Below are 23,686 nucleotides of genomic sequence, written 5' to 3' on the forward strand. Positions count from 1 at the left end.
CGTGGATTTCTCCTTGTACTCCAGCTTCCTCCCACAGTCCAGAGACATGCAGGTTACGCACAGGTGTGAATGTGAGCATCAGTGGTTGTCTGTCTCTATGTGTTAGCCATGTGATAGTCTGCCGACCTGTCCAGGGTGTACCCCGCCTTGCACCCAATGTCAGCTGGGATAGGCCCCCACGACCCCCAACAGGATAGGCAGTTATGAAAAATGGATGAATGAATGACTATTGTAAATGTAGGAATAAAAAATAAATTAAGTCAAATTAATCTTTAACTTTTTTGTGTGTTTTGTCTCATTTTTGGTATTACACTCAAAACACTAGCACAAGAGGTGGAGAGGGAGTCTGTAACTAACTGGAGTAAAGCATACAGATGGAGCAACTACACTTATGGATAGTGAAAACGCAACCAGATGGCGTTGAGGGAGGGAAACAAAGCAAGAACATAAAGAAATGGAAATGAATTAAGAGGCACTGGATTATTTACACAGTATTATCATATGTGATATCAATGTTTCATTTTTAAATATCAAGGTTATCATCAATGCTGGTATTATACCACACCCATTGTCCCCTCCAAAGGGTGGTGGAGTAGAAGTATGAAATAGCAGAAAATGGAAATACTAATAAAGTAAAGTAACTAGACCTAAAAACTGTACTTGAGTGAATGAGTTTCGCTACAAAAATAAAGAAAGGAAATAAAACAGAAAGAAACATAACCTGGCGGAGGACAAAGAAAAATGAATGCCCTTCCAGAAACAGGAAGTCTTGTAATTTCCACTTTCATTTCTAATGAAGACACACGTGTTAACTGCACATATGACTCATACATGTATGTGCACGCACGCACACACACACACACACACACACACACACACACACACACACACACTCTTCATACATGTGATGAACAGAGGGTGACATCTTGTGGCCAGCTGTGGCTTCTCACATGTCATACCAGAAACCACCAACAGGCGGCGGTGTCATTAAAACAGATCAGACTGACTTCCGCTCTTGACTCCGCTCTTCTTCTTCTCTTCAACCGGACGCTGCTTTCTTTCTCTTCCGGTTGTCGTCTGTTCGTGTGGCAGGTACCTAGTTTTCCTACCTATGTGGACTTTTAAAATCTTAATCAATCTGCGTGTATTGTACGTTCCCGAATAAAAACAGCTTCTGATTTTAATAACTCACATTATAGGCCATGTTTCCACCGCAGTATGATTTAGATTAGATCCTCATAAATGGTTTAATTTTACATTTGTAAAGTGCTAACGCTGACTGTAGCTCAGCAGCTAGCCACCAGATAGCAGTTCAGCATACAGCCGCAAAAACCGCTCACCTGTAGTATAACTGTCTGTGTTTTTGTTCTGACATGTAGTTAAATGTCGACATTTGACTTTTTATGTTTTACTGCGGAGTTATTTTTAACAAACCCATCTCTGTTTACATTGAGAGGTCTCTTCAATGCCGGTTAGCGATTCAAACGTTAGCTAACATGCTAGTAGACGCAAGTAACAGTGATGCTAAATGAGACTGACGTCTAACTTTCTCTTTTTCAGAGTAACCACTGTCGAAATGGCCAAGTCGAAGAATCACACAACCCACAACCAGTGTAAGTATGACTGCAGTTTGAAGTTTAGTCTTTGAAGAGCTAACAATTAATATTGTAGGCTCTTACATTAATGGCACACTGTCAGAAACACGTCCACCTCCGCCTTTATTGTTACATGCATTAAGTGTTGTCAAGTGTTCTTTGCTTAAATGAAGGCTTAAAGCATTGAGATAAATGCATCAACTGTTTGTGTTATTTGTTTTCCCTCCTTCTCTGGACAGCTCGTAAACACCACAGGAATGGCATCAAGAAGCCCAGATCTCAGCGTTATGAGTCACTGAAGGGGGTAAGTACAGTTAAAAGTCTGGCCACAAGAAATAACACGTTTGCACACTAAGTCAGTTTTCGAGTATGGATATTTTTAATTCACCAGTTGAAAGTTATTGCGCAGTCATTATGCAGTACATGACACAATGTAAAGACACATTTGGAGTTGTCTCCCTGGCTGAGTCCACTCTCTGGCCATCTGGCATTTGGCACTGCAGTCACCTGAAGAGCCTAAGCTGTCCTCTCTCTTTCTCAGCACTGTTGCTCTCTCTGTGTCTGTGTCCAGCCCTCATCCTCTCTCATCGTCTTCTCATTGTTATCATTCACCTGAGCATTATTACCTGGCTTGTTGAAAGTAGGCTATATGAGTTATGACCTGATAATGAGCGCCCTCTCTTGTTGTGGATGTGGCCTGTCGCCACATTTTCCTCACTGAACTTCAGAAGGCTTTTTAAGGATGAAATGCCGAAATTCAAACCTGTTCTAGAAACTTAAATGACAAATGAAAGTTTCTGAGTCAGTGCGTAACACGGTTGACAAAATTGCATGGTTGTATTTATTTTAAACCAGGTGACAGTATCGGATGAACAATGTGGACTTGATGTGCCTTTGCTCTGAGAAATCAGCTGTGGGAATTTGACGTTATATGCGTTATTAATCTGCTTATTGCAAAATAAAAGTGTAAATGCATGCAGCAGGTCTGTCAGACTTCTCCCCTATCCTGATCTTATTTTGGATCCATAGTTTATTAATTTTAGATTTATTAGTTGTACATTGGGTTTTAATGTGGTTTTAAAGTTTGGACTAACAGTGCTAAGGACAGGCTTAGCACAAGTGTGTCTGAAATTAATAAATTAATATGATGATGCATCCTGGCTGGTATCCCTACTATTTCCTTAAACCCTTCTGTTTATCTGTCAGAACAGTATCGTCCATGTCTGAGGTCTTTATGTACATGTTAAAGCAGAGTAAAACATTGTACTCAGTAGCCAACACCTTGCCTATCTTCACTAGAACTCCTGATAGATAAATCCGGTGCCGGTAATTCCTTCCTAAATTGCAGAAACAGGGATTTTATAGACACAGCTTTACGGAAATTGAATTACCTCAGTAAGCTGTTAGTAACCGGGCTACTAGAATATGGGTAAATGTGCAGAGTGAGATGAAGATCCTTAGTGCAACATGTTGCCACGTTCTTTGATCACGAGACACTTGGATAATGTCGAGCCTCGTCTGAAAACTGTTACGTTTTTCTTTTAGCCTAGTAGTGTGTTCTGAGGGGTGATTTAGGACTTGTAATTTCTTCAGAAAAAGGGCAGATCACATTGCTGCTAAAACCAAAATTATCACATTGTCTTATATGAAGTTAATGGGAATTGGTTTGCTTGAAAAGATTTGCTTTACAGGCAGCTGATCAATTGAAAAGAATTAAACATGCCGAAAGCTAAGTTGGAATTTGTCGTCCTGTTGATTGCTGTTCATTGTATTGTGGGAAGGTTAAGAATATACTTGGTGGGCAGGTTTAACAGTTGCAGCTCTTACCAGCACAAGAATTAAACTAAGCACATCCCCTCAAGATGCTCCATTTATTAAAAAAAAAAAAAAAAAAAAAGTGTGGTCAAATGAAAAGCTCAACTAATGTCAATCGACTATGCTTTCACTTACAGGATTATTCCCATGTAAACTATATTACAGTTTTAATGACATTTCACAGGAGTGCCTGGGAAATAATGCTGCTTTTATTAAAGTTGAGAACACTTTAGGCCAAGTACTGGTGAGGTAGTGACATAACCATTTAGTGTTTAAAAAAAAAACCCAAACATTTTCATATTTACTAAAACTGTCCTGGATCCACACAGCAGTACATGAGACAAATAATCTGTGAGGGGTAAAAAAAAAAAAAAAAAAAAAAGATGATCCAGTGCCTCCTTGAAGCACTTCTAAAGGCCTGAAACACACAAACAAATACAACCAATCACAACTGAGGCATCTAATACCGCTTTCAATCATGTCAATCAGTGCTCGTGAACTGCTTTTTGCTCCAGGCGGTGGGCGGTGCGTGGTGCTCCTTTCGGCTGTTTACAACAACATGGCAGCCCGGTCACCAACTTTCTCATTTTACAGCTAAACAGTACAGTAAAATATGTTTCTGAAAACATAAGGTGAGAAATGGGCAAAGCAGTAACAGAATCTTAATTCATATTTGATCAGCGCTGCCTAATTTGACTTTGAGTTTACGAGCAGTGATTGACATGATTGACAGCTGTGTTGGAGACTCCACTGCTTTGATTGGTTCTTTTCTAACAGCCGGGGTAGATTTGACCAAATGCCATCACAAGTAAAGGAGGCTGAGGAGCATGATTGTTTGTTTTTTTTCACATAATTATCTGTCATGTACTACTTTGTTGAAAGTAATGACAGTTTTAGCAAATAAGACGAAGTTGTTAACAAGTTACCAACTGCAGCTTTAAACCAGAACGACACCACTCTAATGCAGATAACTGTGTTAAGCTTGTGCTTTTTCCAGCTTTAGCACTTGTGTCTTTCATTGTGTTAGACGTTGCTTCATTATTTTGTGTACAAAATGGACGAGAGTTGTGCAGCACCACCATACTTGAGTGCCACATGCTCACCTCACTGTTTTTCTGTCTTCGCTGCAGGTGGACCCTAAATTCCTGAGGAACATGCGCTTTGCCAAGAAGCACAACAGCAAGGGCATGAAGGCAGCAAAGAAGGCAGCAGCTGCAGCCAAACCATAGATGTTCCATAGACTGTGTTTTCATCATCACAATAAAGCTATGCTTTGTTAACAAACCATCAAATTTTTCTCTTTTATTGAATGAATCACTTCATTGGGTGCCTGGGATTCCTCCAAGGTGATGTTGGCAGTCCTAATTATAATCACAGAAGAGGGAATGAAGGGTTAAGGTGCACCATATGACCACAGTATGTCCCTGGTTTGACTTTGGCTGAGGACCCTACTTGTATACCCCCTCTTTTTCTCCACTGTCGCATAAAGGCAAACAAAATGAATGAATTTAAAGATTTGCACTTCAAAAGAAGTTGGAGTAAGTAGGTTGAGTTCTATGAAATTGTGCTCTTCAAGAAGTGAGATGGAACTCAAGTTTAAAGTTTGATAAAAGGCCGCTGTCAGATTTGGTTATTGAACATGAAATTAAACTGGTTATCTGAGAGACTTACTGATGTGAGCTAGCTGTGAAAGTTTTTACTAAAGAAAACTTAGTAAAAGTTCTCTTACTGAAGGGTTTGATACATCAAGCCGTCATCACTTGTAACTGTATTCTGCCTACCTGAATCACCTTAAAACCTGATGTTACATCTCACTGCCCAAAAAATTGGAAATACTTATGACGCTGACTGTGTTCTGCTGTTAAGGATTCTTCTAGCTTGAAACTTAATTCAGTTACATAGTTGGGGTACAGATCTACTAATGAATTACGCACTCTGCTGGTCCGACAAAGGTGTGCACCTTCCTAATCAGTGTTACTGGGTTTGCTTCTCTTCACCTGGATGAAGATGTCAAGACTGGAGTGCAAGAAAGAAAGAGGAGACTAACATTGAAAAGTGGAATTTAAAAAAAACGTCCTTGGCAGTGACTTTTTTTTTTTTAATTAAAAAAAAGAACATTGATAGTATTTTTGCCTATAGTTTTGCGGGGGTTAAAGCTTCACCCTTATATAGTTATTAAAAGAGTAGACTAATACATTGAGCACAGTTAAAGTTATTAATACTTTAAGAAAAGTACACGAGCAAAATTTAAACAAAAATTATTGCAAAAGAAACGAACAAGCACAGTTTTATAGTAAGAATACCAACAGGGTCTAGTTGCATGGGGGTTGCATTTAAAACTCATACAGGAAGTAGAGTCAGACATTAAACCACACTGTTAAAAAGACAATACAGAATAAGACTGAACAATGAGGAAGTAAATAAAAATAGAGCAGTTTCATTTTTTATTTATTTTCCTGTAAAAGGTTTTTTGGGGGGAGTTTTTCCTTATCCGCTGTGAGGGCAGGACAGAGGGATGTATGCTGTAAAGCCCTCTGAGGCAAATTGTGATTTGTGATATTGGGCTTTATAATTAAAATTGAATTTAAATTTAATAAAGATAAATTACCAACTGTAATATTATCATTTATTCTTTGTTGAAATAAGTGTCATGAATCCTTATTCCTCCAGGTTTTTTTTCCCTGTCTGAACATCACCACCATTATCACTATCATTACCATTATAATAATGTATGGTAGATACACTTCAGACAAAATAAATACATGAATAAAACAAAACAAAACGGGGGTGATTTGTCCGATTTAAATTTGTGTAGCCAGCCTATATGAAATGAAAATAAACATTAACATCTTTGAGATTTATTTTCACAGTGACCAGTATTCCTTAGAGTATATTTCCAAATCTGTTCAAATGTATCAACGTTGCAGGTTCATTACAGCAAAAAGTTAATTTCATCCAAAGCAGTCACTATTAAATTTAAAAGGGTAAAAATCGTGCAAAATTGTAAAATGAATCTCGCTGGTCTTGTTAGAAATATATAATTTGAAGGGACAAAGCCATGCCATTTAATGTGACATATTTGTTCGTTGAAGGAAAATGTTGTTTATTAGTAGATTTTAAATTCTGAATTTTTATTCAATTAATGAGTGACAGATTTTATTTTATGACATTTTGAAATATATATATATATTTTAAATTAACTGCCAAAAATAAGCAAGAATGGCCTCAACCACAGATTTATTTATTTATTTATTTTATAAATAACAGCTTCATTAAATCAGACCTTTCAGCTTTGACAAGGTTTTATTGCTTCATAAATAATCCCGCATTTTATTTTCATGCAATAAATCGCTTGACGTTGTGTCGTCACTTCCGTTCACGCTGACTCCAACTTGCATCATTTCTTGTGTCTCTCTCTCGGCAGCCGGGGACAGACAACATGTGAGTATATCCATTCAAACTCAGTTTTCACAACATAAATGTTTCTTTACAGCCACACTTGGCCGCTCCACTGATAGTTAATCTGAGCTTTAAACGATGCTTCTGACAAACTTTGCTGTCCGTTTAGCAACAAGCTAACGAACTGAAACATTGACCGGCTAGCTTAGCATGCTAGCTAATAACAAGGAGGCGTCATTCTTGGGAACTAACCGCTGTGGAAAAGTGACTTACGGGACCTAATTGACTAGTTTGGGCAAAGTTTCTGCTGTTGTGTGTTCAATGTGGAAATAAAACATTAGATTAGACCTGAGTTTGGCATATAAAATGTTTTAAAGGACTGCATGTTCTGTTGACAAATAGCACTGACAGGTTTTGACATGTCAGCTATTAACAAGACCTTAAAGGAGGGTGGGAGACATTAGCTGAGGAGGACTCCTTTTAATATAAACACATAATGTAGGTTTAATTTCCGAACGTGTCCCAAACGTTATGAAACATTATGGGTCAATGAATGGGTGCTCAAAAGTGGTTAACACAATTTTGGTTCAAATGTTTGAGTCAGGGCCAATTAAAGATATTTAAATGGCTAATACTTTATTAACTTCACAGACCTAAATGCAAAAATAAAATATACAACATGTACCATGCAATCTTTTTGACACCTATTCTGTGGTGTGTTTCTCTGTCTTCCTGCTTCACAAGTGTATTGTGTTACATTTTTGTTTTCTGCGTTTTGGCAGACACCATGGTGGAGCCAGTCCCTGAGTCTGTCAACTTTCCCTCTGAGGAGGAGAAGATCCTGCAGTTTTGGGGACAGAAGGACTGCTTCCAGGAGTGCCTCAAACAGTCCAAGAACAGGCCCAAGTAAATTCAACTATTACTTATTTATAGTTAATAATTAACTATGCTAAATGTATTCCCAGACAAGCTGTTGAAGCCTAACATAAGTTTGTAATATTGTGAAATAATCTTTCAATCAAGACACCTGAGATTCAATTTCCTTTGTTTGAAATGTATTGGTTTTGAGATAAAATATAAAGCTGAAAACTATCTACAGTTAAGTATTACTCTTTGTCATGTTAGCATGACGTCTTTCAACTCATTGAGTCAGTCTTTAAAATGTAACAGATGTTAAAATGTGCTTTACATGATTGTTCATTATTTTACAATGATAAATACTTGAGTGGTTTAGAGCAGCAGCATTGTCATCTTGCTCTACTTGTTAATGCTGGCAGCGTTTAAGGATTGCCTTAGTGGATCGTTATTCCAGCTGTTGCGCTGCCAAGAAAACAACTTGCATATCCTGGTTAACCAGTTATCGTTAGACTCCATTATATACTTTCATAATTTGATCTACGTTAGTATCAGAACTTGTCCATCATATGAAAATGTGTAGTAAGAAACACTGGAGCAGTAAAGTCAGTTTAAAAAGATAATAACAGTATTATCATGTGTTAATTTTCACTAAGCACAAAAGCTAGATGTTAAGTAACCAGAAAATTCGGTTTACTTCTATCAAGTTAAGGAACCAAAATGAATGGGAAAAGGGCATAAGGAAAAAAATGATTGTGAAAATGCATAAAATTGTTAAATCTCTGGTCATATCCCTTAGGTTGAAACTTGCAGGATTTTTACATTATAAATGATTTAGCTTTTTGCCTTTTTAACCAACAAAAGATTGGTTATCATGATAAGAGCACAACTGATATATCAAAACCTGATTTTGGCCCGTCACAGATACATTGGTATCGGCATGTGTCACCAATGAAGTTTACTGTGTCAGTGCACTGATGTCATTTTTAACAGTAAAGTTTATTGTTAAACTGTCAAATTTCTTGCCTCCATTACATATATTTGTCACAATATATCAACCAATATATCAGTGTTGGAATTTGTACTCCCTAATATTGGCATAGGCCCCCAAAATCCAGTCTCAGTCGGGCTCTGGTCATGATTACATTTGCTAAACAAAGCAAAACTGCAGTAGTTAAGAGGAACTTTGGTCACAAGAGATTTAACAGGATATTTGCTTAAAGCAGCTGTGCGGAACTTTACGTTTTCATTGATTATAGTGCCCCCCTTTGGTCGAAGCGGTATGACACCCACAGCCTGGTGTCGTAAAATCTCAACTGCAACCGGCAATTACCGCATGCATTTGTTTTGGAGAGCAAGAGGAAAATCATAAATGTTCTGGTGTAGCTCTGAATTTCTTACAAACTGAGGACAACTGCCTGCTGTATATTTGTGTTCATGGTCACAGTCACAGATAATTTTGTGGCGTTTGTTGTAATGTTACTAGACAAAAGCGGTTCACATCAGCTAACGTTACATTTAGCTTGCTTATAACTTCCATGTCGTCATATATTGAAGTGAAACAATGTCTAACAAGTTGCGGTATATTCTCTAAATAAAAACAAAAATTGCTAGAGATGGGTCACGATTTTCGAATAGTCATTTTATTTTGAAAAATCTATTTTTTTAATGCGACTATTACTATTCGCCGTCTTATTTCCCCCCTTTTTTTGACATGCAATTCAGCTCCTAACCGCACGAGAGCAATATAGGATTGCTACAGCGGTGTGAGATGGGCTACCAGCTAGTTTGATGCTCTTCTACAAACAGGAGAAACATGCAGAGAATACTACAGTCATCAGAAAGTTCTGTGTGGAACAACTTTGACAAAATAAAAGAAAATGAGGTGCAGTGCAAACTCTGTGAGGCAAAGCTTGCGTATCACAAGTCTACAACAAGTATGCACAGTCATTTGAGAGTGAGGCACGCAGGAGGCGGTGAGGGATCGTACCGGCCGGGCTCCACCACGACACGTCTGCAGCACGAGTCCCATAGCAGCTCGCCCCCCTGTTAATCAGTTACAGCGGCTCCACCAGCAACGGGAGCAGCGCGACAGCTCTCTATTTTACGCGGCTCTTCTATTTTTGTCGCGCTACGCTCCCCTACGCGACCCTCCAGCAGATAAATACTACATGAAATAGTGTGCTAAACGAGCACAATGTGTTTTTAAATGAATAAACCATTATCAGAGGTGATATGTGATGATTTTTTTTTTTTCATGCATTTCATGCATTTTCATTGCAGTGTAAATGTCCGTGGCGGACATTTGAAAGCGAGTAGATGACAAACAGTACAGTAAACTTGTAGATAACTCAAATATATGTAATAACTTAGGTGGAAAATGCTTTAACATTTTATACAGCCTACATGAAGCCTCTCGGCTCAGCAAATGGTAAACAACCCCACTGGCTTCTCTACGTGTCGCTTCCGTACGCGGTCAGTGGAGCCCAAATGAATATGCCGCGACGCTACGCTGACGTGACGCTTTGCAGCTGGCGGAGTCCGGCCGTAATGATGAATGGATCTCTGTGTGCGTGGCTCATGGAGGGGAGGAGGGGGGTTGATTATTCGAAAAATTGTCGAATAGTTGCCATGATTTTCGAATAGTGTTTTTGCTTGCGCTGCCCATCCCTAAAAATTACATACCTGCCGATTAGGAAAAGGGCCAACTCGGGATCAGTTTTAAAACCTTTCAAATCTCTCAGCTCTCTCCACTTGGTGGAGATATAACTTTTAACCATTCATAAAACTGTCCCTAGTTCGTATCTTGTTTTAAGACACTATTGAATTACCCTCTCTAAAATGGCCGTAGAATCAACCCAAACCTTGTGACAGTGTCAACATTATCTTGCATGCTTGATTAACAGGAAGTACCTTCCAGGCATCTTGTCTTACAATCACATATCCAGCTACTTTTTTGGTCAGTGAGAAAATACTGTCAAGTAGGGCTGTAACGGTACACAAATATCTCGGTTCATTTTTTTTTTTGGTACAGTAATGAAAAAAATAGGCGACTTTTTTTACTTATTGGTAACCTTATTAAAACATACCGCCACAGCAGTTAACTCTTTTTACACAATTTTTGAATGAAACAAATATATATAAAATCCTGCTTTTTCACATTGTTTGAATGAAAATAGAAATATAAAAGTGAAAAATAAAATCCTGCTGTTTTTTTAACACATTTTTTGAATGAAAAATATAAATATACATTTCTGCTTTAACAGTTTTACTCAATTAAAATAAAAAGTATAGTGCAGCTGGTCAGCTTTAAAGCCTGCTCAGATTCAGTTTTACTAGGAACTTACTTAGCTTTCCCACTTTGTTAAAGTGCAGTAAACAAAACATGCTTATATCTAAAGTGCAGCTTAAACAATTTTACTCAACTCCAATCGTAGTTTGCACCAGATTGCTTTTTGTAGTCGTGCCGGTTAACGTTCAAACTCGAGTGGTGTCGCTTTAGATGCGTTAGCATGTTAGACGTGTTTCCAAGTACATACCCGACCGCTGTTCTGCAGTGTCGGCACACTGCTTTTGTCTTGTCCACTTGTTTATTTCCATCTTCGTATTTTGCCCCGAAACCAAAGTGTTCCCAAACGGAGGACTTAAGGTTTGCGGGTGGGTCTTCAGGTTTGTAAGGCTCACTTGCCATGTTGTCAAAATGCGAGAATGCGCTGCACAAAGTGAAAGCGGAGATTTACGGGACTTGGTCCGTCACTCAGTTATGTCCGTCGGGGAACTAGATATTTTAAATGGTTCGGCTCGCAAAAACGGAATTAAAATAAAACAAAACAAAATAAAATAAAATCCTGCGCCCAATAATTTGGTACAGGGTCATGCCGAACCAGAAGTCCCGTACCGAACGGTTCGACACAAATACATGTACCGTTACGGCCCTACTGTCAAGCCCAAAGACCAGACTTTTAAAAATATTTTGCTGCTCATTTCCCAACCAGGTACACCTTCTATGATGGCCCCCCTTTTGCCACGGGTCTACCCCACTATGGGCACATCCTGGCCGGTACCATCAAGGACATTGTTACTCGCTTCGCCCACCAGAGTGGCTTCCATGTGGACCGACGCTTTGGCTGGGATTGTCACGGCCTGCCTGTGGTGAGAATCTGTCATCTTGGATATTGTTAAAAACATTTTACTGAAAGTTCTTCATATATGTATAGGTTTATCCTTGGGTTATTTATTTGTGTATTGTTGCTGTGTGTTTTTGTAGGAGTATGAAATCGATAAGACTTTGGGGATCAAAGGGCCCGAGGATGTGGCCAAGATGGGCATTGCCGAGTACAACAAGCAGTGCAGGAGCATTGTCATGAGATACTCCAATGAGTGGGAGGTGAGCTTACAGGAAGAATAATATGTGAGAGAACATTGTAACCATACTTAAGAGACCAGTTTGGTTTTTTATTACATGTGGCAATCTAATAAAAACATGTCTTACTTCGAACAGTGCAATGAACCAGCTCTATAACATAGTGAGGCTACACCACATGTGTGATGTGTTTATTTTAAATGGGAGGATTTACATGTGTCTTCACACGACTGACTTAAAAAGAATGGTTTGTAATGAAGCAGATGTGTTCATATGATCATCATGGTTTTTTTTAAATTTGCTTTGTGTAATGTGCACGTTACTATTTATTCCTAGATTTCAGTGAAGCGAATGGGACGGTGGATTGACTTCAACAACGACTACAAGACTCTGTACCCATGGTTCATGGAGACTGTCTGGTAAGAATGTTAGATTTACCATCATATATGTGCATGTTTTGGCTTAAAGATGCATTATTTATATTTTAATTGTATACAAGGAATTAAATGTAGGCCCCTATCTTTTCCACATAATCACTTCATCAACTTCAAAGCGTAAGTTAAGTATTTGTCACCCTAGAACCTATTTTAACCACTTGGGGCAAAGAGACAGAGGGTAACATGTCATACTCTGAAAACCATGCCTACTGGAGGGGAAATTATCACTGCCAAGTTATGCAACCAAAAGCTGAAACGCTAACAATATGCCTGTAGCTAGCTAAAAACATTAGATTTCAGCATGCCAAAGGATTATTTTAGCACCTCAGAGAGGAAGAGTTGCATCGATATACTCAGTGTTGTCGCTCTATCTCAGTGTCCCTTCTTCTTATCTTGCTTGTCTTGGAGAAACGACTCCACTAAATGGCCAGCAGTGACATACTTTGATATTTACAGCTATTTGATCAATAACTTGGCGGGAGAATGTGCGCACCTGTAAGCAAACTGAGTCATGCGTGTGCACATTTTAGAGACACTGGGAAGTGGCGACGCAGACGGCGAGGTGGAGAAGTGGAGTCAGATTTTTATTGATGTCTCACACAAATTTAATGTCACGCTATATCCACCTTAGATCCACGTTATCATTGAAATTAAATCCAGCAGCCTTATTTTGCGGTTGGAGTGAGTGATAATTGTTTCATAAAAACGTTGTAAAATCCAACTCAAATCCTGAATTGAAATTCTTTCTAAATATGTATTTAATCCGCACTGCCTCTAACGTCTCATTGTCCACTCTGTGAGCATAGGAGGGGGAGAGGATGGCGCGACTGCATGGAATATATTTATTTATTTAGCTAAATATTTCCAGTGCATTTATCATGTCTCGAAATACAGCCATTAAGCACAACCATTACACTCATTTCATCAGTCCTACTTAGACATTTGCTGTTCATGACAAAACCGGCATGAAGAAACGTGTTCGCCTATTACACTTTCATCTTTGAATTGTATTTCAAATTACACGTTGTATTTTGGGACAGGGATACCACTGGTTCATGCTGTAATTCAGGCCGGGAGTCTGATCAGACTAATTGCCATAAACGTAAAGACTGCGGTGACCCTCGTGCGTAATTGCGCAAGATGGCACTGGCACATACTCCTTTTTTCCTCCACCTTTAATAAATGTGATTCTTTATGTCGCACATCAATGTCAAACATCCTCAAATTTAAAAGCAACACATTAACTACATGTTGGTAAAGTAGAAATGTTTGGTGTACCTTTAGATCAGACCACTTTTTTTTTTTCTGTCACTGTCTGTGCAGTCCCATAGACACATCAGCTGACAGCATCAGCAGCGCTGATGTGTTGCCACTTATTTTCGCTTTCTTTTATTAGTGATCCTGCTGCTGTGGCCACCAAATAAAATCTTTCTTCAGTCCTCCACCTCCCGTTAAAGGGTCTCGAGCTCAGTCTCGGAGAAATTCCGTTTTTTGGTTCGTTTCTCACACCTGTCGCCGTGACTCACAACGAGAGAACACTCGCATGCCAGCTTATTTATATGCAGATCGCATTCATGAGGTGATTTGCATGAGCATTTATGGTTGAACTAGGGCGTGTAGAGGGCGGAATATGAGGCGGATCTGGGTGCGCACAACTCCAGGAGGTCTGTGATTTATAAAGAGAACATTGCGTGCAAGTGTGCGTGCGCACGGTTTAAAAAATCAGATTATTTTTTGGCGCAAGTCATTTTCAGCTTTTGGGCGCACGTCAACTCTTAGTATGAATCCTAAGCGCTCTTTTATAAATGAGGCCCCAGGTGAGTTCATCATTAAGATAACAAAAAATCCAAACCAGGCCTTTTGTAACTCAGTTAGGTTCAACTTCTACTGTTTGTCCAGCTAAATTAGCAAAGTGCTTGCTGCACTTAAGCATGCTGAGTGTCAGGTACTCACAGCTTTCTCACATTTACCTGTTGATGCCTCATGTCTTATTGCTTAAAAGCTCAATTTTTCCAGTTTGACTGCTTGTAAAAATGTAGTTATGGATTCTTTACCACGTCGGTAGTGCCTCCCACCACAAAGCAGCTTTTAGGTATTTTTGTATTGTTGTAGCAGATGGTAATAACAAGGGGGCACCTTCACACAATACAGAGGAATCAGTGGAGAGTGATGAATTGTTCCTCCCCCCCATTGTGGACAGAACTTAAATGTGCTCTGTGTCTATATGCACCCTAAATGAATGTCCACTCAAAGTTCTTTTTTGTTTTCCACTGACAGGCTCACATTATTGTCTGACAACATTATGGAATCAATCTCTATCTTTGTTGAAGAGCAGGATCCTTTTTTGTTAAATTTCAAAAAGCCCTGGAATCGCTGTCGCTAAAACCATCATACTCAGTTTAACTAAAAAGTAATTTTAACATGTATAGAGTCAGTATATTCACTTCTAGCTGGTTGAGTTAGGGGTTTATTTCACCCAGACCAGAACTGGTGATTGTTGGCACAGTGGAAAGGCAAACCAAGATTGTTTTGGTGATTTTTATTTTGTTTCTGTTGACTTTAAATCAAGTGTGTTTTACAATGATGAAATGACCATTTATTAAATGGAGTCTGGCAGCTTTTAGTGATTTCAGGGCTGCTTCTGGTTTTAAAAAAAAAGGATCTTACACCATAACAAAAAGGTCTATCTCTGTAGGGATCCTTTCCATAATGTTGCCAGGCACTTTGAATAATAATCTGAGCCTGTCAGTGGCAAAAGTGAGCACTCAAAGTGGACGTACATGATGTTGCACACATGCCTGTTTCGCAGCTGCTGGCTGCAGCATTCTCACTCAGTACTGGACCATTTGCAAACACTTTTGTTCCCATTTGTCACTTAGATATAAAAACATCGGTGCAGAGGGTCCAGGTTGAAAAATACCAAAGGTACCCTTTAACTTATTTCCCTGAAGGACACTAATGTCACAGGAGTACACAAATGATGATGAATAACCACAATCTACTTGAAGTAAAACACTTAAAACCAATATATAACAAAGAAAATGCAGTTTGTCTTTCCTATCTTTCTGTCTTTAATTTTTTCATGTGTCTTTTATTCATTCAGGTGGGTGTTCAAACAGCTGTACGACAAGGGCCTGGTTTACCGAGGTGTCAAAGTCATGCCTTTCTCCACTGCCTGCAACACCCCCCTGTCCAACTTTGAGTCCCACCAGAACTACAAGGTTGGCACAAATCACAACCCGACTCACACCTCAAGTGGTCTAATGCAGCACAAGAAACAGCATTTACTGTTGCATTAACATTAAATTGACTAAATCTTTTTATTTTTTGTCTCCAGGACGTTCAGGACCCATCAGTGATCGTCAACTTCCCGATAGTCGGGAATGAGGATGTGGCTTTGATCGCCTGGACGACCACACCCTGGACTCTACCAAGCAACCTGGCCCTCTGTGTTAACCCAGAGTTCTTGTACGTCAAGGTCAAAGGTGAGAGACAAAGCTTTAGTTTAACTTTATTTTTTCAGCTGTGAGTAGCTCCTCCATTTCCTTTGTGCATTTTTAGTTGGGAAAATGTTTTTTAAGAGTGCATATTGATGTATTTGATATTTATTTTTTATTTATTTTGTCACTTTCCCTTTCAAATATTGTTATTGAGCCAAAGATGATGACACATACAGTATATTGTTGTGTCAGTGCTCATTTACACTTATATGAAAGCTTTGTAAACTTTTATTCATGTTTATTAACAGAGAAAGGAACATTTTTTTCAAAATCTAACACATTTAAATCAAATAAAAATTGACAAAGATAAAAAGAATGTATATACTAGATAAAAGACATAAACCTAAATCTAAGAATATTAACATAATTTAGATAAGGCAGTCCAGGAACATTGATTTGCTACCTTTATCTTCCCCCCTAGTCTTCTTTATCTTCCTAAACCTCTCCTGTCTCCCTGTCTCCTTCTCTCTCTCATTTAGGTCAGTAATTAAAAGGAAACGGTGTATACGTTTAGGCTTCAACTCAGCAAGTTCTATGTGCAAGGTGTGATAGGATGGGCTGCAAAGTCTGCCTTTTAAGCTATCTTACCCTTTTCAAATTTAATGTACTGTTAAGATCATGTTGCCACATTTTGTAGGTAGAGATGGTAGTTTCTTTCCTTGATTTAAGTAGCCAGGGGTTTTTTGCTGCAATGAGGCAATAAGAGAAGAATTGTTGTTGGGCTGTGGTGAGCCCTCTTTGTGCTTCAGATACACCAAGAGTAATTTTAATGAAGGTTCTGGTTCTAGTGGAGCATTCATTTCTGAGATGTTATTGAAGATATCAGATCACAAACATGCAACCTTGGGCCATAATATAAAGCTATGAAAAAGAGGTGCCTCTGAATAATGACATTTATCACACGTGGGTGATACGTTTGGATATATTCTGTGTACTTTTACCTTGGAGTAATGGAGTTTGCAGTATTCTAAGTTGTAGAAGACAGTATCTCGTCATGTTTGAGCATTGTGTATGTGTTTGAGACTTTCTTCTCATACCTCATCTGGCCTTTGAATACGTATTTTTTCCAAAGCTGGCTTTAAAACTTTCAGAAGACGGAGAGATTAGGAGAGTGTGAGGATGTTCCTATAACATATTTACCTGACATTTCAATGGAAGTTTACACTTAGAGTAGTTGGCTAGTTTTAAATGTAAGTAAACACTCATAGAACAGGCACAATTTGATCAATAAGGTTAAACATTGTCCAGAAAATATTGCTTATATTATAGGAGCCATTTCAAAATGTTAATTGCATTTTTGCAATAACCAAGTTGGATTTTAAATGCTGATGAAACCTGTGACCCTTTGCACGATGCATTATGAACATTGCACATTATCCTACGAAACAAGACAGCAACTTACTAAATAAAAGTTAATAATTTATTTACAGAGTATTAAAGGTACTGACTCATCACCATGTAGTTTCATCCACTGAGTCTGAGTGCATACTTGTGTGTTTGTGCGTGTGAAAGGGAGAAAGAGAGGAAGGGGCAGCATTGTTGATGATCCGAGCCATTTGTTTGTGTAGCATGCTGATTCAAACTGTTTTCATCTGGGTATCTTAGTATGTTCAACTGTAACAGTAATTCTGGGCCTGACTAGCGAGGGTAGCAACATGTAATTGTCTAGCAAACATCTCTAGTAGGGTGTTATATAACTTATCCTGGTGACATTTTGATATTTTATCACTTTTCTAGCCTGTACATACTACATACTCATAATGTGTTCAGGACTGGTGTGTAATATGAAATTTGGTCAGATCTTAGGTTCTTGAAAATCAAGGTGTGGTCACTAGTGCCAACATAAAGAACCCCTGATGTGCTGATTGGGACTGAATGCTTCTCTGCAGGGCTTGTTGGTCTGAACTGTTTTGTCCAAATACAATCTGCGCCCAGTGTCCTCTGTGTGGTCAGGATACTTTCATATTATTGCCAAGAAACACCATTATTTTATTGCTGTCGTCTGTGTTTTCTTCACGTTATTGTCGGGGGAAAAAGGAAATATCTGCCCACAAACATGTTTGTGTTGTGGATTACTTGAGTTTCCAGGATTGATAGTTTTGTTGAACGATGCTGCTTAAACGCTGTAGCCTGAGGCCAAAGTTTTCTGACTATAAAATCTTGTTTCCCTTGTGGGTTGAGTGTTCTGGACCACAGTATCAGCTGATGGGTGTTTTTATTTGGAAAGAACAAACAAAAACAAATTAACAGAGGAGGAGTGCTGCCTTGGCAAATATGCACCCAGAAGAAGGGATTTCTGAACCATACTGTGTTGGTGGAGTTTTTAGCCTTTGGCTAAGTGTTAGCTGATGAAATAGAACTGTTTTTTGTTGTATGACAGGAGACTCTCTCTGACTGCAACTTAGTTTTTATCTTCAACTAAGCAGATGCTTCACATCCATGAGCAGTAACTCTATTCTGAGGCATAACTGATTAAAAACATTATCTGTCCTCCAAGTACATGTAGACCCACCCACGTAAAGTGTCCCTGTCAGAGTTAAACAAAAGACAATTCAATATAGTTGTGTATTAATTTTGCTAATGGCCTCGACATTCAGGTTGCACTAAGAAGCGTTTTGAAAATCGATGTGTTTGGAAAGGCACAATCTGTGATCCAAATGTAACCTGAAACCTGCTCCCTCTCTCTGAAATTGACACTAGACAACAACCACATTTAATGCTACTGTCTTGTTTTTTTTCTGTGTAATTTTATGTTAAGACGGTGCTTTTTGTCAAGTATTTGTGCTTCACTGCTGTCAGACATATGGTGTATGTACACACAGTTGCCAGTTTATCCAGTACACGTAGCTAAAACTGATGCAGTCTTATGCCCTGCAAAAAATCCTACCTTCAAAAAAGTTATAATGTTCAGTTGTTAGGTCTGTTCAAGAGAGGTGTTGATCCATCTTCATGGTTATTTTGGAAGTTGTAGTTTGTGGTGCTGGTGAACTGCACTATTATACTGTTGGTGCTATTTTATCCACCTCCATTTATTTTAAATCAATTTTTGGAAGGCTGTTGTATTCAGAGCTGCAACCACGGGGGAAGAGGGGGGCACTGCAGGGAGAGTGGTGCGATGAAACCGTTCCGATATCAGCATTAAATGCTGTATAAGCGCAGTGCAGAGTGGCAGGGATTAGCTATTCAGTAGGATAGGCAAGGCAGGGTAGCTTTATTTGTATAGCACATTTCATACACAAGGGCAATTCAGAGTGCTTTACAGAGCAATAAAATATAAAACATAATAAAGGATACAGAAATGACTAAAGAGAAAAAAATATATAATAATTTACAAATCAAAAACACCATTAAAATGTGTAAAAGGTGCAAAGATAAAAAATATATAAATTATTACTAAAAATTACTTAAAATGATATAAAATTGAGTTTAAAAATATTTGTGCAGTCATTACAAGGTGGAGTAGGCAGTGTAAAAAAAATTAATGTTTTTAGCTTTGACTTAAAAGAGATCACATTCAGGACTTGTCTGACAACATCTGGAAGGCTATTTCAGGTTTGTGCTGCTTCTCCATGTTTTGTTCTAACTCTTGGGATGATCACCAAGCCAGCCATACATGTCCTCGCGGTCCTAGAAGGTTCATATGTCACAAGCATGTCAGATATATTTGGACGCTGAGCCAATACACACACAGGGACTCACGTGCACTAATATGCTCGCGTGGCTGGACCGTCTACCACAGCAAAAAACAGAGAAGCTCAGATTACACCTCACACAGAGGGAGTGTGACTTCACTGTCTGATCACGATGCCATTACTCCACCATATCATTGAATAGCATTTACGACATTCAGAGCATTAAAATAGCAGCAATAGCATTTTTAGGTTATAGTAGGAAACTGAGAGATATTTGGAAATATCTTTATTATTACTTTTCACAGCAGACATTTTGACTTGACAGTAAAAACAAAACACAGGTGTTAACATTGATTATGACTCTGATATATTCAGGTCTAACTGTAAGCAATGATAGTGAGTCAGCATGCACAACACCAGTACCCCGACACTGAAGCATCTAAATGGAATTCAACCATCATGAATTTCATTCTTAACACCTGTGCTTCTCCTACAGTGAAAAGCCAAAATGTCCTCTGTGGAAAAAGGTCTTTCACTGTAACATAAACCGACAGTTTTGTTCATGTGTAAGTCATCTACATTTGTGTGCGGTTCAGACGTGAGGAATGTGGATGAACGTGAAATCAGGTCGCTTAAAAAAAGTGTTGTCCTTGTTCAAATATAAAAGAGAGAATACTCCAGAGAGGTGGCTAGTGTTTTTGTGTTACCCTCCTGCTGTAGTTTTTGGTTCCCTGAGAGAGAAACTGGTGGTTTTTTAAAAGGATGACCTAGATTCATACCAGCTTGTCATAGCCTGTTTGATCCTGCAGGGGGCACTGTTGAAGCATAGTCTGCCATCCTCACTGCACTGCTTGTGCTGTGCTGCATGGGAGACCGCCTTGGAATACCAATGAATGATTTTTTTTTTTTTTTTTTGTATCAGCTCAGTCTCTTTTTATCTCCCGTCCTCCCTCTCTCTCGCTCCATCTTCATCCAAATTTCCCCCCCTTCATTTTCTTATCGCTCTCTTTGCCTCCACATGCACCTGTTTTTGTCCTTCGTTGTTCTTATTTTCTGTCTCTCTCTATGTCTGTCTCTTCCCCTCGCTGCCTTTGTTGCTGTTTGAGTTGAGGGCTGTCAGCAGCGGCAGGTCTGAGCTGTGCAGTCATTTGTCACACCACTGAGGAGAAGAAACATCTTTTATTGATGCTGCCCCCCTTCTCTCTCTTTGTGTGTCTCACTGTCACAGGCAGTTTGGAGGTTTTGCCCTCTTCACAACTGTTGTCCCTGATGTTTTCAACATCCCCTGTCCTAAAATTTCCCATTTGGCCAGTTTTCCAGAAGGGTGCAGTCTCCAAAATGTCAGGCAGTCATCCCACATGAGGTGGCGACGTTTTAATAAGCCCAGTCGGTTGTAGCCACATGATGGGGTTCTTACCTGACCTTGACTTTATAGCTCACTATGTTATTATGACACAGCAGTTGACATTGAGGTTTCACATATGTGCATGTATGACGGCAATTAGATATCTGGATTTGAACCATGTTTAATGAGTCGCTGTTTATCATACATACAGTTCAGTTCAGTGAACATAAATCATTCTGCAGGGCTCTTTAGATGGCTGGCTTTAAAACAGGAATAAAAAGAAATCATTTTTCATCTCATCGATCAGTATCTCTATTCCCACCTCATTACATTCACTGTGAGGTTTGAAAGCTGCGCTGAAAAATAAAAAGGCAAAATATAAAAACACCTGCTGAGATTTTTGTGTTAATGCTTTGACCTTCTTCAAAACATTTTTGTTTTGTTTGTCTCCAGTTGTCACATGATGAAAACCTTTGCTTTGTTAGACTACATGATGAATGTTGCAGATGGATAACGCTCTCTGTTGTTGTCTTCTGTTTATTGCCGTAGCCGGCGCAACACAAAAGCTCCAGTAAACCTCTTTGTTTCAGTCAATCAATCAGTCAAACCTTTATTTATTTATTTTATCTATTTATTATTTTATCTATTTATTTTTTTATAGCACCTTTCAAACTATTCAGTGCTCTTCAAAGTACAAGTAAATGATGAAACATAGGATGTTAATTAGTAAGATATTCATAAAATACAGTAAAATAAATCAAAATGATCAACAATAAATGGGTAAAGATAAAATAATTGATAATGATAATTTTAATAGAATAAGTATAAATGATACGAACCCACAAAATTATAAAAATGACTAAATTCTAAGGATGGGGCGAAAAACGCAATATGTTTGTGTGGCAATATTGTTTAGTGACACAGTGCCAAATATCGATTTTTATTATATATAAATTTATGAATAGACTGAAAACTTTCTTATTAGATAAAACAGATGTTGATAAAGTTTTCCTTTGGGGACGTACAGCTAAAAAAAGGTAATGAATCACAGTATACCTTATCGCAGTACTCAGCATATTGCAACACGTTTAAAACCGCAGTAATATTGTATTGTGACTAAAGTATCGTGATAATATCGTATCATGGATCCTCTGGCGAGTCCCAGCCTACTAAATAGATGGGTTTTTAGTTTACGTTTTAAAATATCAATATTTTCAGCTCCTCTCTGATCCAGCGGCAGCCCTTCTGTGGATACACCGTGTCTCTATCTTTGTCATATCTACACTTAACCACACTGTCTGCCTGAGCAGCGCATGTGTGTCACGAAACCTCTGGGGATTTTTCTACAGTCGCCATGTTAACACGTTAGAGCAGCCACACTACTCGTGTCAGCAGTGTTGCTCACACGTAGCTCGGCTGCTGCTGTTGAGTAGTCTCGCCTATTTTTTTCTGGATGACGCGTGCAGTTTTTTTTTTTTTAGCAAAAATAGGCGATAAAAATGGTCTCAATATCATATTGACATCATGCCAGCATTCTGTACAGTTTCCATGTCTTCATCTGTTACAGACATAAAAATAATCTAAATATTAATTTGCAGCTCAACACCTGTTTCTGTTTCAAAAATAAACACAGGCTTTTATTCTGAAATATTTGCAGGACTGTGTTGTTGACAATGCGGTGGCTTACATGGCTCCATATATTATTGGAGTATTTGCTTTTTACTGTACCCGCAGCAGCTCAGCAAGGTAGCCATCACGCAATACGTTTTGTTTTTTAGCCTACTTTCCCCTTTTTTTATGCTTTTTGCACTATATATCACAAGTCAGTTAAAAACAAACAAATGTTCAAGAAGCAAATAAAAATGAAATGCATTACATAAAAATGACAAACAAACATAAATGTAATAAATAAATAGAATAATATTAAATTTTAACATTAAAAATAAACTTCAAATTAAAGGTTAGTTCAGTCAGGTTTTATTAATTTCTACAATTTTGCTCATCTTAACAGTTCTTTTGCAGATTTTAAATTCACACATCTCAATCAAAGATGTGCAGTACAAACAGAATTTGTTGAGAAAAGCACTACAAGTGTGATTTTATTTAATTTGTCCTCATGCCATGTTGGTGCTCTTTGATTTATCTTCATCTATTGTTCTTACTGTTTGTGTCCTACAATGAGACGTGCTCTTGTTTAAAGTGTGCCTCCATGTTACAGCAGCACAGATCTTAATATAAGGAGTCTTGGGTTAATGAGAAGTACACATGGATACATTACACACACACACACACACACAGACAGACGTGTGAGCGGCAACCAAGTGTAAAATCGTAACGAATTCATTCATGTGTGTTTGTCTGTTGGTCTGTCAGATAACACCACAGGGAAGGTCTACATCATGATGGAGGCCAGGCTGGGAGCTCTGTTCAAGTCGGAGAGCGAGTACACTCTCCTGGACAAGTAAGTACGCAAGACACTTGAGCCACAAAAAAAACAAAAATTAGAGTAAATGACTAATATCTGAAAGACACAGTGATATGAAAAATACACTTTTCAAGTTCTAATCTTTTGACTCTGTGGTAACTGTTCATTTTTCTCTCGTTAGATTCTGAATATTTGTCAAAAATAAGAGTGTTTTAAAACCAAGTCCCTCTTTTTGATGATTCACCATGAACTTGGGGGCGGTTACATAGATGCATCCAATCATCAAACCCCCGCCCATCATATTAAACTACACTTGACCG

General features: G+C 38.5%; 2 protein-coding genes across 2 annotated transcripts in view; both read left to right on the forward strand.

Moving 5' to 3' along the window:
- The first annotated feature begins 1,008 nt into the window (after positions 1-1,008).
- rpl29 (ribosomal protein L29) lies at positions 1,009-4,702 on the forward strand. The gene is made up of 4 exons (XM_049586936.1): positions 1,009-1,092; positions 1,561-1,613; positions 1,835-1,899; positions 4,541-4,702. Exons 2-4 carry the CDS (start codon positions 1,577-1,579, stop codon positions 4,637-4,639), a joined length of 201 nt encoding a protein of 66 aa, XP_049442893.1. The 5' UTR covers positions 1,009-1,092; positions 1,561-1,576; the 3' UTR covers positions 4,640-4,702.
- A 2,093-nt stretch (positions 4,703-6,795) lies between these two features.
- The window catches only part of iars1 (isoleucyl-tRNA synthetase 1), an 89,724-nt gene continuing 72,833 nt past the window's right edge, over positions 6,796-23,686 (forward strand). Inside the window, exons 1-8 of the mRNA XM_049576466.1 lie at positions 6,796-6,851; positions 7,592-7,715; positions 11,660-11,816; positions 11,932-12,051; positions 12,364-12,446; positions 15,568-15,685; positions 15,802-15,949; positions 23,315-23,402. Coding sequence (XP_049432423.1) covers positions 7,597-7,715; positions 11,660-11,816; positions 11,932-12,051; positions 12,364-12,446; positions 15,568-15,685; positions 15,802-15,949; positions 23,315-23,402 — 833 coding nt within the window. The 5' untranslated portion in view covers positions 6,796-6,851; positions 7,592-7,596. The remainder of the gene's footprint in view (positions 6,852-7,591; positions 7,716-11,659; positions 11,817-11,931; positions 12,052-12,363; positions 12,447-15,567; positions 15,686-15,801; positions 15,950-23,314; positions 23,403-23,686) is intronic.

The sequence above is a fragment of the Epinephelus fuscoguttatus genome, linkage group LG1, assembly GCF_011397635.1.
Source record: "Epinephelus fuscoguttatus linkage group LG1, E.fuscoguttatus.final_Chr_v1".
In the NCBI taxonomy this organism is placed as follows: domain Eukaryota; kingdom Metazoa; phylum Chordata; class Actinopteri; order Perciformes; family Serranidae; genus Epinephelus; species Epinephelus fuscoguttatus.

What these genes read in the sequence shown, in the direction of transcription:
- rpl29 (XM_049586936.1), top strand. Translation starts at nt 1,577, where the DNA reads ATGGCCAAGTCGAAGAATCACACAACCCACAACCAGT. An exon ending in TCACACAACCCACAACCAGT is followed by an intron (nt 1,614 to 1,834) that starts GTAAGTATGACT and finishes TTCTCTGGACAG; the next exon opens with CTCGTAAACACCACAGGAAT. An exon ending in GTTATGAGTCACTGAAGGGG is followed by an intron (nt 1,900 to 4,540) that starts GTAAGTACAGTT and finishes TCTTCGCTGCAG; the next exon opens with GTGGACCCTAAATTCCTGAG.